Source organism: Vitis vinifera, chromosome 7 (assembly GCF_030704535.1).
Source record: "Vitis vinifera cultivar Pinot Noir 40024 chromosome 7, ASM3070453v1".
In the NCBI taxonomy this organism is placed as follows: Eukaryota; Viridiplantae; Streptophyta; class Magnoliopsida; order Vitales; family Vitaceae; genus Vitis; species Vitis vinifera.
In genome coordinates, this window is record NC_081811.1 from 8540209 (window position 1) to 8552565 (window position 12357).

General features: G+C 34.7%; 1 protein-coding gene across 2 annotated transcripts; it reads left to right on the forward strand.

Moving 5' to 3' along the window:
* Positions 1 to 2925: 2925 nt before the first annotated feature.
* Positions 2926 to 9532, forward strand: LOC100241277 (uncharacterized). 2 transcript variants are annotated; one of them, XM_002267483.4, is made up of 6 exons: positions 2926 to 3290; positions 4223 to 4369; positions 5108 to 5184; positions 5313 to 7190; positions 8378 to 8528; positions 8635 to 9532. In XM_002267483.4, exons 2-6 carry the CDS (start codon positions 4231 to 4233, stop codon positions 9363 to 9365), a joined length of 2976 nt encoding a protein of 991 aa, XP_002267519.1. In that variant the 5' UTR covers positions 2926 to 3290; positions 4223 to 4230; the 3' UTR covers positions 9366 to 9532. The 2 variants fall into 2 exon arrangements, with proteins under 2 accessions (XP_002267519.1, XP_010652446.1); XM_010654144.3 differs by having other exon boundaries at positions 3038 to 3290; positions 5108 to 5169.
* Positions 9533 to 12357: the final 2825 nt, after the last annotated feature.

Here is a 12357-nt window from a genome sequence, read left to right on the forward strand (position 1 = left end):
CTTTTTTATGCGCTATATTAGAAATAATTTTTTTTTAAATGCATAAGGTATTACATCATCTTCATTGTATTCTTCAAATTGCATGATCATGACCTAACACGTATGATTTGTTAAGCTCATTTAACAAATGGGTTAAGTTCAATTTTTTATGAATTGGTACGAAAAACTTTTTAATACATTTCTAATATATTAAAACTATTAATACGATTAAGTAAACAAGTGGAACATATCATAAATAATTTGGGTCATAAATGAATCATTTTGATACGATTAAATAAACAAGTTTGATGAGTTAAACAATTAAGATCTACTCATTTAGATCATCTAAAGCCTTTAGCTCTTTGAATCCTTATTTGTTCTATCGTATAAAATCCTCATGTGAAAAACAATTCTTTGCTTGCGCTAAGTAGATTGACATGATTTTAAGACAAACATGATTACACTAAACTTGAATATGCTAAATTTCATATTTTTTTTGTCATAGTGTCATATCCTATAAAAGTTAATGCCCCTAACTTTGACTCTGATTGTTTTTATTTATTTTATTTTAATATTATGCATACATCTTAATAAAATGGTGTTTGTTTGTTTGCTTTTTTTTACTCAATTTTAAATATAACTTAAAACAAAATATTATTTAATAGTTTTAAGTTTTAAGTTGTTTTATATATTTTTTTAATATTTTCTTTTTATTAAGTATTAAAAAAAAAATTTTGTTTTTTTGTATTTTTTTTTTCAAAAAAAGCTCAGTTATGTTGATTGAGGGTGAAGTTGGATCTTCAGATTATGTTTTATTGGTTGGTTTCAATGAGTTATGCTAGTTGATTTCAATAATTTACTTTTAGCATTAAGAAAAAGTCAAATATTTTAATTTTTTTATTTAATAAAAAAATTTTAAAAATAAATAACTAGTCAACAAAAAATTAAAAAACAAATAATACCGATGTTGAAAATAAGTTACTATTAATAATTTATTTATTTATTTTATAAAAAAAAAAACATCATCTAAGATCAAATTATGTAAGATTAATTGCATGAAATGGGTTATTTTTTTAAATCCATTATTAACTTTATTTATTTATATATAGATAACCTATTTCTAAAACTACTAGACCCTTCTACTCCTCTATTTCCTATATACCACACTAGAGGAGGTTCCAACACCTTGCATGTCAATTCATACTTTATGGAAATGTAATTTAGCATGCCACCCACTATAGTTTTTGCATTTCCTTTTAAAGGATCCACCATGGGAAAGTGACCTTTTTCATGCCCTTTCCATAAGTTTATTCAATTCTTGTCTTTTTCTACTACCCAAATCTCAACCCTTCAACAATTACATCATTATGTAGTTACACCCCCCTAATAGCTGAATTAAATACTCATCATTCCATGAAAAATACCTTCCCAAGTCCCTTTCACTCCCTCTCAAAATGATCCCATTGACAATGAAAAGAGATTCGGTTGATGGCCCGTCAAAAGATTTTTTGTTCTATTCACTTGTGACAACATCCCTAGCTTAAATCATTCATTTTGATGCACAAGTAATATATTGATGGGGGCGGGCTCGCTCACGTCTTTGAAATTAATTATTAAAAATATTCGAAAAAAAGAAAAAAATTAAAAAAATTAAAATATTAAAATTAGAAAAAGAGAACAGGGTTTTCTTGTTTGGTTTTAAGTTTTTACTGATACCAAAAATTGTAAAAATAATGTAATTAGAATTTTATATAATAACATTCTTATGACCATTATGCTCTCGTGACCTGAATCCATGATGATGACTCTCTCTTTTAACATGTGGTTCTCGTAGTTCATGTTTATGATTATGATTCTGATACTAATTCTTGAAATCATTAGGATAACTCATTTTTAAGTTTAATAGAGATATTATTATATAATTGAAAAATAGTAAAAATAATGTAACTAAAATTTTATATAATAACATTTTCATGACCATGATGTTCTCGTGGTTTGAAGTCATAACGATGACTCTCTTCTATCACGAGATTTTTGTGACTCATATGTATGATGATGACTTTGATACCGATTCTTGAAATCATTTAAATGACTTATTTTTAAACTTAGTAGCGATATTAATATATCTCAATAGACATGCCATGAGATTGATGATATTATAATAGTAATTATTATTTTTATTATAGACACAACATGATTTACTATTATATTTTTATTTTTAATTTATATAATAATTTTTTAATATATTTATAATTAATTATTTAAAAGAAATTATTTTTTGATATAAGATAATAATGTATAGTCTAATAATTAAACAAAACTTTCAAAATAACATTTAATTTCAAATATATATGCCATCATCTTTATTCCTATTTAATATTTTTTAAATGTATAATAATTTACATCCTCTTTTATATTGATTTAATTATTTTTTATTTTTTATTTTCTAAAAAATCATTTTTATTTTTATTAAGAAAATTTGGAAATATCTCATAGACGTTTTTCGTTTTTTTTTTTTTTCCATTTTTGAGCTAGTATTTTAAAAAATGATAACAAAAACACACTTTTCAAATTTGTTTTAATTTTCTAGTTTCTTTAAAAAAAAATTAAAAATAGAAAAGAATCTAAATCAATGGAGAACAAAGAGTGCCATTATGGTAATTAAATTGGAAAAGATGTCCTACTTATACCATCAAACTTTTCCTGATTTATTACCGTTAGACGACGCGTTTCGGGATGTCGATGTAATTTAGGAATGAATATTAATGGTTATTACTAATTTTTATATTTATTATTTTTGGGTCAAAATAAATAAATGTTAGGTTTTTGAAGACCAACAATAAATTATTTATTTATTTTTTATTAACTTTGGATCATAATTTTCTTAATTTGGTAAAAAAGAATGAAATAAAATCTTAGGTCTTAGGGCAGGGGCACGAATGATAATAGGCCTTTAGGGGAGGCTAGCGAGAAAAAGACGGAAATATGGGGGTGTGACATGAAAATATGAAAGATTACAGGGATGATAACGCAAGACTGTGTAAAATATTAACAATGTTATCTGTGATCACCTGGTTTTCATACTTCGCTTTCTCTCTCTCCATCTAGTCTCTTCGGAATCGAAACACGTAAATCAATCAAAATTAAATAAAGTCATTTCAAGTCCGTCAGCGTCGGTGCGAAGAAGGGAAGAAAAGCCACTTCCGCTCCCCCACTCCGTCGCTCGATCCTGTCCGATTCTCCGGCCTCATTGCCACCGGAATGTAAGATTCCGGCTACCTCTATCCGGCCACACCGCTGCTCACCGCCAGGTCCTAGTCCTTTATCTTGCTCTGCAACTTTTTCTCTCTACAACTTTCTCTCTCTACTATGCTTCAATTTTTTCTGTCAGTAGCTTTTTGCCACTCTTACGATCTCGCACTTTTCAATGCTTTGTTTGTCTCTCTCTAAGACTTTCTCTCTCTAGATTGCCTTTTCTTTTGGTCTGCTGTACTCGCAGCTTTCTGAAGCAAATTGCAAATCTCGATTCTGGACTTCTGGTTTTGTTGTTGTTGTGTTTTTTTTGGGGAGCCGGGGGCTAATTTTGTTCTCAGTAATCAGTTTTATGTTTTCATTGCAGTGATTTTAAATAGTAGTTTTGGTTTGGCTTTTTTATTTTTATTTTTATTTGATTATGAGTTTAGGGTTTCAAATTGAATGGATTGCGCAGTTTGAGTGAATTGAGGGCCTTACAGCGACGTGTGATGTGATTTTTCATGGGAATTATTCTCTGCGGACAGTAGAAATGTCTCTTTATTCTTATTCTTTCTCATAAATCTAGGTGCTGTGACCTGTGGGTTTTATCCTCCTGCATCTACTACGCGCTTAGAACTTGCAGATTTTGAATTCTCAGCCTTGGATTTGTGGTTGATACTGTCTCTATTGCAAAGAAGACTGGGTTTTATTTTTATTTTATGATCTTTTATTTGGAGTAAACCTGTGGTCTATTTGGAGGTTGGTTTTGTTGTATATGCTATGCAAATATTTTGAAGTTATCTTCTTTGTATGAAGTGTACTACTATTCAACTATTCCGTGGCTTGAATGCAGCTGCACTTCTTTTCCTGCTGTTGGCTGTAGTCTGTACTTTCTGTTTCTTGCTGCATTTTGTTGATTTTGCTGACTGGTCAAAAGAAACGAGTTCTTTCCAAATTTGTATATTATAGGCATTAATTGGTATTAACTTTGCCAACTTTCCGATCTCAGTTGCTGAAATGAGCGGGATTCACAACAGCAAAACTCGGGGTTTTGAGAAACCATTTCCGGGATGCTTGGGAAGAATGGTTAACCTCTTTGATTTGAATGCAGGCATGCCTGGAAACAGGATGCTTACTGACAGACCCCATCAGGATGGTGAGGTTTTCTTTGCATAGGTTTCCTTTTTCTTATTATTTTTTCATTCCCACCAGAATTTCTATTTAGTTTGCAGAACAAGCTTGAACAAAAATTTGTGATATATTGTGTTTAGGTTCTCCTACCTTCCTAAGTGTTCTTACATGTTGAGAGGGTATAGGGGAATTAAAGTATTGATTGGGTTCTAATGTGATTGGTTGATTTGGTAAATTATTTAATTGGTTGATAGTTACTCTGAATTCCAGCAGAAAGGGGGTAGTGTTTGCGTGGTATACTTGGGCCTGATCAAATTTTGTGCTCCAAAATTGGCTCAGAAGTCATAACAAGAATACATACTCCCCAATTTTCTTATATTTTAAATGACTGAAAATAGAATATTGAAGATTTGGTTTATTTATGATAATTTCTCTGGTTTCTTTGTAGGCGTTTCTCTTAGGGCTTAAATATTTACAGGTTGATCTTGATTGCTTCCTTTGATTAGTTGCTCCCCTTTCACTCTCTTGAGGGTATAAATGCATGAGATAAAATCAATTTTTAGACCTGAAAAGCTTCTGATTAGAATAATTCTCTCAGTTAAAATGGTACTAAATTCATGATTATTGCCTTCTTTGTAGCTCCTATGATAGGAAGGTTGAGTACCATGAAGGCTACTTTCCTTATGACATCTTTTATTATCTTCAGTTTTATATTGCTAATAACAATATCAAGTCAATTGTTGACATGTCCATTGATTATCAGGTTCTCCACTTTCAAGAAGTCGATCTGATGTGGCAAGGGTATCAAGTCCCACTGGAGATCAGGTAGAGGATAAACCGGTAATCTTTTTAATCTTTCTAGTGGTAATAATTATATAGAATTCAAAACCATGTGTAGTGGGTCTGTCTTGGATATGAATTATTGTTTTGTTGTCCTGATATGTGTTGCATTCATCTTCGCTGTGCAGATGGTGTCTGAGTTAAGCAGAACTTCAAACAGGAAGTCAAATGGGACACCCGTGAAGATGCTCATAGCCCAAGAAATGTCAAAAGAAGTGGACTTGAAGCATAACCCGCCCGGTGTGGTTGCCAAGTTGATGGGTCTTGATGCCCTCCCAGGCCGGCAGCCTGATCTATCTCCACAAAGAAGCCATTCAAATGGTTATTCACGAAATATTTCCACTCATTCAGGGATACCATTGGGATGTTGGCAGCAAGAACATGGCTTCTTTGACAAGCAAATGCAAAATGATGGTCATTGTTGTCAGGACCAGAATGACTATAAAGATGTTCATGAAATCTGGCAGCAGTCTCAGAAAACCAATTACATAAGAGATAAATCGCCACAGAAGGGACGACAAGGTGATAATGCAAATGAGAAAAAGATGGCTCTTGTTCGCCAAAAGTTCAATGAAGCAAAAAGTCTGGCCACAGATGAAAAACTTCGCCAGTCTAAAGAATTTCAAGATGCTTTGGAAGTTTTAAGTTCCAACAGAGATTTGTTCCTGAAATTTCTGCAAGAACCAAATTCCCTGTTTACTCAGCATCTATATGAATTGCAGTCTATTCCTGCACCTCCTGACACTAAGCGTATCACTGTCCTTAAGCCTTCAAAGGTGATGGACAATAACAAATTTGCTGCATCTGGAAAGAAGATTGAAAAACAGATAAGGAAACCAGTCCAGATAGGTCAAGCAAATTGTTGGGAAAAAAATAATCCTGGATATTCCCCTCCTTTTTCCAATCAGAAAGCTGATGAATATCCTCCTCAACCAACTCGAATAGTTGTACTGAAGCCTAGCCCTAGTAAGGCTCATGAAATCAAGGTTGTTGTTTCTCCACCTTCCTCATCTCCAAGAGTACTGTGTGATGAAGATTTCCATGGGGAACCAGATGATGATGAGGCATGTGAATCAAGAGAAGTGGCAAAGGAGATCACAAGGCAGATGCGTGAAAATCTGAGTGCTCACAGGAGGGATGAAACTTTGCTTTCTTCTGTGTTTTCCAATGGTTATATTGGTGATGAAAGTTCATTTACTAAATCAGAAAATGAGTTTGCTGTAGGAAACCTTAGTGATTCAGAAGTCATGTCACCAACTTTGAGGCATTCTTGGGATTATATTAATAGCCCATATTCTTCCTCCTCCTTCAGCCGAGCATCATATTCTCCAGAGTCATCGGTTTGCAGAGAAGCCAAGAAGCGTCTTTCTGAAAGATGGGCCATGATGGCATCAAATGGTAGTTGTCAGGAACAGAAACACGTTCGGAGAAGCTCTAGTACATTGGGTGAGATGCTTGCTCTTTCTGATATAAAGAGATCAGTAAGACTTGAGGAAGTGGATATTAGTAAAGAACAAGATCCACGGGGATCAACTTCATGTGTGACTAGTAATTTGGTTAAGGATGAAGAGGCAGATAATTCACCTAGAAATCTTCTGAGGTCAAAATCTGTCCCTGTGTCATCCACAGTTTATGGTGCCCGACTCAATGTTGAAGTTTCGCATCCAGAGGTTGGCAAAACACATGTTCCTAAGGAGCTGACGAAGGCAAAGAGCACAAAATCATCATTCAAAGGGAAAGTTTCAAGTTTATTTTTCTCTAGGAGTAAAAAATCAAGTAAAGAAAAATCTGGTGTATCTCTATGTAGAGATGAATCTCCATCTGCCACTGCTGAAACTCTTCCAGTACATATGACTGCTGGGAAAGTTTGTGATGATGTGTCTCAGTGTGCTAATGACAGTGGTACTGAAGAGGGCATATCTCATGGTCTACGCAGATCATCAAGCAAACCTTCTTCCCCAGATTTAATTGGAATGGTACCAACGCAATCCATAATTTCTAATGAGGTATTTCAATATTCTTTATATTTTTATCCATGCTTCCTCTCACTAGTTTGCTTATGTTTGTTTGAAATATATTTTTAGCTGTTGGCTTTCTTGTTTTTGGAGTGGTAAGCAATGGCGATAGTTGTGAGATATTGGTTCAAAAGCTGTTTTAACTTGCATTCTGAAATGTTGCTGCTCTTTTCGCTATACAAAAGTTTGAAAGCCTATAGATGTGTTATGAGATATTCCCACACTGCATATTTCAGTTCAGCCTCAGGAACTTCTTCCATTCATATGCTTTACTTAATCACACTGTTTCCTATGAGTTAATTTTGTCTCTATTTTGAGTTGGATGGAATGGAATGGATTGCTTCTGTGAGTCAATTGAAGGTAGAATAGAATATGTTAAATCTATCATGGATTCTGACATGAGGTTGTGCAATGCGGTAGTCACCTCTAAGCAAAGTAAATTTGAAAGGTGCATCCTTTTTTGGAATGATATTCCACTGAAATATGTGTCGGACATGATAGCAGAACCAAAAAATGAAGAAAGCCTAAGATAGGACAGTCCTTTTTTTTAGGCTATGTTTGTTTCTCGGAAAGTTCTAAGAAAAAAAAATGGTAAGAAAAATGATTTTCTCATGCTTGGTTTTATCATAAAAAATATGAAAGTCAAATATGATTAAAATTAATAAATTTTTTATATATTTTTAAATTATTTAATCTTTATATAGTAGAGTTACATAAGTTATATAAACTTAAAAAGAGTTTATTAACTTTAAATCTGTTTTTTATTTTCCTTTAGTTTTTGTTTTCTTTCAATTTTTCTCTCTATTTTCATTCATTTGCATATTCTGTTGAACTTTCCAGGAACCAAACATAGCCTTAGGGTGCTCTAGATAAACTTGTGTTGATCAACTGTTGTTAGCTGTGACAATCAAGCATATGCTCTTTGTATCTTCAGTATGCCATTGTAAAATGGTAGTGGAATAGCTAACTGCATCCGTTTAGCTTGGTTCCACATGTTACCATGAATTGGATTCCTTAGTAAATCTTTGAGTCTACATACGCCTAGCTTGGTTCCAAACATTACCATGAATTGGATTCCTTGGTAAATCTTTGAGTCTATAGAATGTCATGACAAAGTCTGTTGTCCAAGATAATCATACTATGGGATCATTGATCAGGAGTTTCTTTACTTTTTGCAGGCTGGATTGTCTGTGGCAAAGCCTGTCACACCCGGAAACCCAAGTGAGAGTCAGGGCCAGCCAAGTCCAATTTCAGTCTTAGAACCACCTTTTGAAGAGGATGACAACACAAATCTAGAGTTCGCTGGCAATATCAAGACAGACCAACAGGGTATGTATTGTTTGTAGTTGCATTAGAAAAGGCTTTTTTTCTTTTTATGTCTTTTTTAACCTCTCTTGCTTCATTTTTTTGCTGTATTCCATGGCTTTCTGAACAGGTACTCAGGTTCTTGTTCATCCTCTTAAATCAAACTTGATTGACAAATCACCCCGTATAGAGTCAATTGCTCGGACTCTATCATGGGATGATTCTTGCACAGAGACTGCTACACCATACCCATTGAAACCCTCCTTGGCTTCCTCAAGAGCTGAGGAAGACGAACAGGATTGGCTTTTCTTTGTTCAAACACTATTATCAGCAGCAGGCTTTGACGACAATGTGCAAACCGACACATTTTTTTCCAGATGGCATTCACCCGAAACCCCATTGGACCCAGCATTGAGAGACAAATATGCAGAGCTGAATGACAAGGAGATCCTCCATGAGGCTAAGAGAAGACAACGGAGATCAAATCGGAAGCTAGTTTACGACTGTGTAAATGCAGCACTTGTGGACATCACAGATTATGGGCCAGACTGTACGCAAAGGGCCAGGAGGTGTAGTGGGGCCTACAACACAGGGGTAGAGGGTGGATCATCCTCACCCATCCTAGTGGAGCGGGTGTGGGGCAGGATGAAGGAATGGTTTTCTGGTGAGGTGAGGTGTGTTTGGGGTGAGGGTGGGGACAACGACCTGGTGGTAGAGAGGGTGGTGAGGAAGGAGGTGGTAGGGAAAGGTTGGGTTGAGCACATGAGACTGCAAGTAGATAATATAGGGAAGGAACTAGAAGGGATGTTGCTTGAAGAGCTTGTGGAAGAGGCTGTGGTTGAGTTGACAGGTAGAGTGTGACGAGGCATTTCCTTTTTATTATTATTATTTTTTTTCTTCAAATCTCCAAACCAACCCACCACCCCCCTCCCCTGTTTTTTATTTGTAACTCTATTATTTGTGTATCCTGATTTTCAGCACTCTTATTTGTTTAATGCTGCAAATTATTGGAATGTGTATTTCTTTGATGTTTGATTGTTTTTTTCTTTTTCTTTTTTTCTGGTCCTTTGTTTAATATAATAATAATAATAATAATATATTATGAACATATCATATAAAGATAATAATTATGTATTTAGTCAATACGTTTTGAGGTATGGTACCTGCACCCGACTATTTGTCTTTACTCTTTTATCTTTCATATCTTCCTACCCATTTGACCCCAGAGGCTTTGTTTGTTGGGGGCCATTACACTGTTGTCTTTGATATGATGGATGGATGGAGGGTGGTGAAATGGAGAGCTTACCCATGTGGCCAACAAAAAAAAACGAGTGTTGTTTTGTGTAAAATTTAAACTTATTGTTATTTGGACCTGTGATTCTTAGTGGAAGTATTAGCTGTTTGTGGCATATGAGGACACATCCCCACCCACTTGAATCTGAATGCTCTCTCTGACACGCACAACAACCATATCCTCTATCCTGAAACTTTCTTTTTCATATCAATGTCAAATTGGGTTGGGTTAGGTTGGGTTCTAGGGTTGTTAAAGTAATAAAGTCTACATATTGATCCTCAGTTGAGTGGATTGGGTTCATGCAAATAAGAGATTGTTGGATTTTGATGACTTTTTGTTCAGTCACAGGGGTTTTTGGTGACAATCAGGCCTTTGATTTTTTTGTTGAATTTATCAACTTTTTGTGTTTGTTGTTTAACACCGATCAACCATCATTTTTGAAAAGATTAAAAAGATGGGTTCCTCAACCAACCCTACTTGTTACTGTCGGCGACATGAACGACCTGAATTGACGTTACAACTTTAGTCCATATATACATGCGGTTGTGTGTGTGGGGTGCAGGCCATGGCCATCTTTGCAAAATGCGACTCAAAAACCACTCTGGCCTTAATGCTGATGACACATCATTATCGGGTCATTGCTCATTATTTTACCATTTCTTTTTTCTCTACAAAAATTTGGAGAACTCGTTCTCGAATCTCCATCTCTCTGTAAATGGGGCACAGCATCTTGGAAAAAAAAGTAGAAGAAAAGAAGGGCAGGTGGTACAAAGGGTTGAATCTCTCCAAAGGAAAAGAGGTAAAGAAGTCTGGGGTTCTTTTAATTCATAAAGGGTTTCTCTTTACTCGATTGTCATGATAGAAATTAAAATTACGAAAGATAAACTGATATCAAGAACCCACCTTTGTCCTAGAAAAGTAACACAAGTTTCAAATAGTTGCAGCATCATGAGGGAGAAGTGTATCTCTCCTTTTCACCTACTTTACGAAATGCCCACAATCTTTCTCTCACATGGGACGTCTTTGCATGCAATTAGTGACTAAAAAGTGAAAGCAACAAAAAGAAAAAAAAAAAGATAATAAAGCATCGATACATGTTTTTATACCCACCACCGCCTCTAAATAGTCAGACCCAAAAACTACCCATTTGGTAAAAGCAGCAATTTCCAATGATATAGAAAGCCTATGCATTAAGAAATATGACAAAAAAAAACTGGGAATAATTCAAAAATGAGTGGACTCATAAAGTGGTAAAAGTAACTCTAATTGGCTATAAAAGCAAAATCCAAGGTAATGAATGTGATGGTACAGAGGAGAGATTCAATTCAAATTGGATTAGAGAAAAAGGTAGAAACCATGAGAACTAATTTGAAATAAAGTTAAGAGGGTTGAAACCAAAGAATGATGACAAATCTTAATATGATTTGAAATCATACAAAATCAATGGGTTTGAATAGAGTGAGATCGTATTTGCATCATGATGATGTTGACCCCTCGTGTTCACTACATAAGCAGAGCTAGGGTTTGAAGAATAATTGATTATTTTTTAAGTTTTTTTTTTTTTTTTTAATTATTACAAAAACAAGTTTAATTACTATTTATATTAATGTAAACTTCTTAAATTGGTTAAGAAAGTCATAAAGGTCTCAAATAAATAAAAATAGTATCAATTAACACAAAGTTCTACTTGGTGGTGGGGGGTGGGGCAAGGGGGATTTTGCAAGGAAGTCCTCAATATCAGAAAAATTTCCTTGCTCTTTCTTGACATCCAAACAAAGCCTAAGTACGGATGTATGGCACATTGAGAGTATAACGCACATATTTAAAATTTGTGAGTAGATCTGAAGCATAGATTCATACCATACGATCACTTAATCTTAACATTTACATATTTTGAATGACTGATATTCAGAAAAATAGAGGGGGGGTGGTGGGGATTGTAGTTTCAATCATTACTGTGAAGACATATTTCCAAAGAGAGTTAAAGGCTAAAGCTACTTTCATGGTATAGGTTTAATGGGATAACAGCCCCACTTTTGCTACCACAAATTACCCTCTACTCTTCTATGAAACAAACCACAATTACCCACCCACAAAGGACAAAGATTGGAACCCATTTGGTCGCTGTAATCACTGAATTATACCAAAATCAGAGAAGCGAGATTGCGGTTTCTCTCTTTTCTTGGGTTCTGAATGCAATGTGACAAAATATTTGAGGGAGCAAGGAGAGAAAGTAGAGGGGATAAGAGGGTAAATCCTTCCAAGGAGAAGGGTTCACAGTGGGACAAGAGATCACAGCTGTCAGGGATGAAGGAAGGGGTTTGGATGAATAAATCAGATAATATCATTTTGTATGTCATGTGGGTTAAAAGAGGGGAATATTCCAAGATGGCAGGCAAAAGAGCAGATAAAAAGTTGATATAGAATCTCTCACAACCAGACAAATCAAACTTGTAGTAGTCAAATTAAATGGAAAGGTGAGATCACATGACTTACGGAGCTGCTGCGATCAGATTATCCATGACCTCCATGACCTCCATACGTGGTTTTGAAGGACCC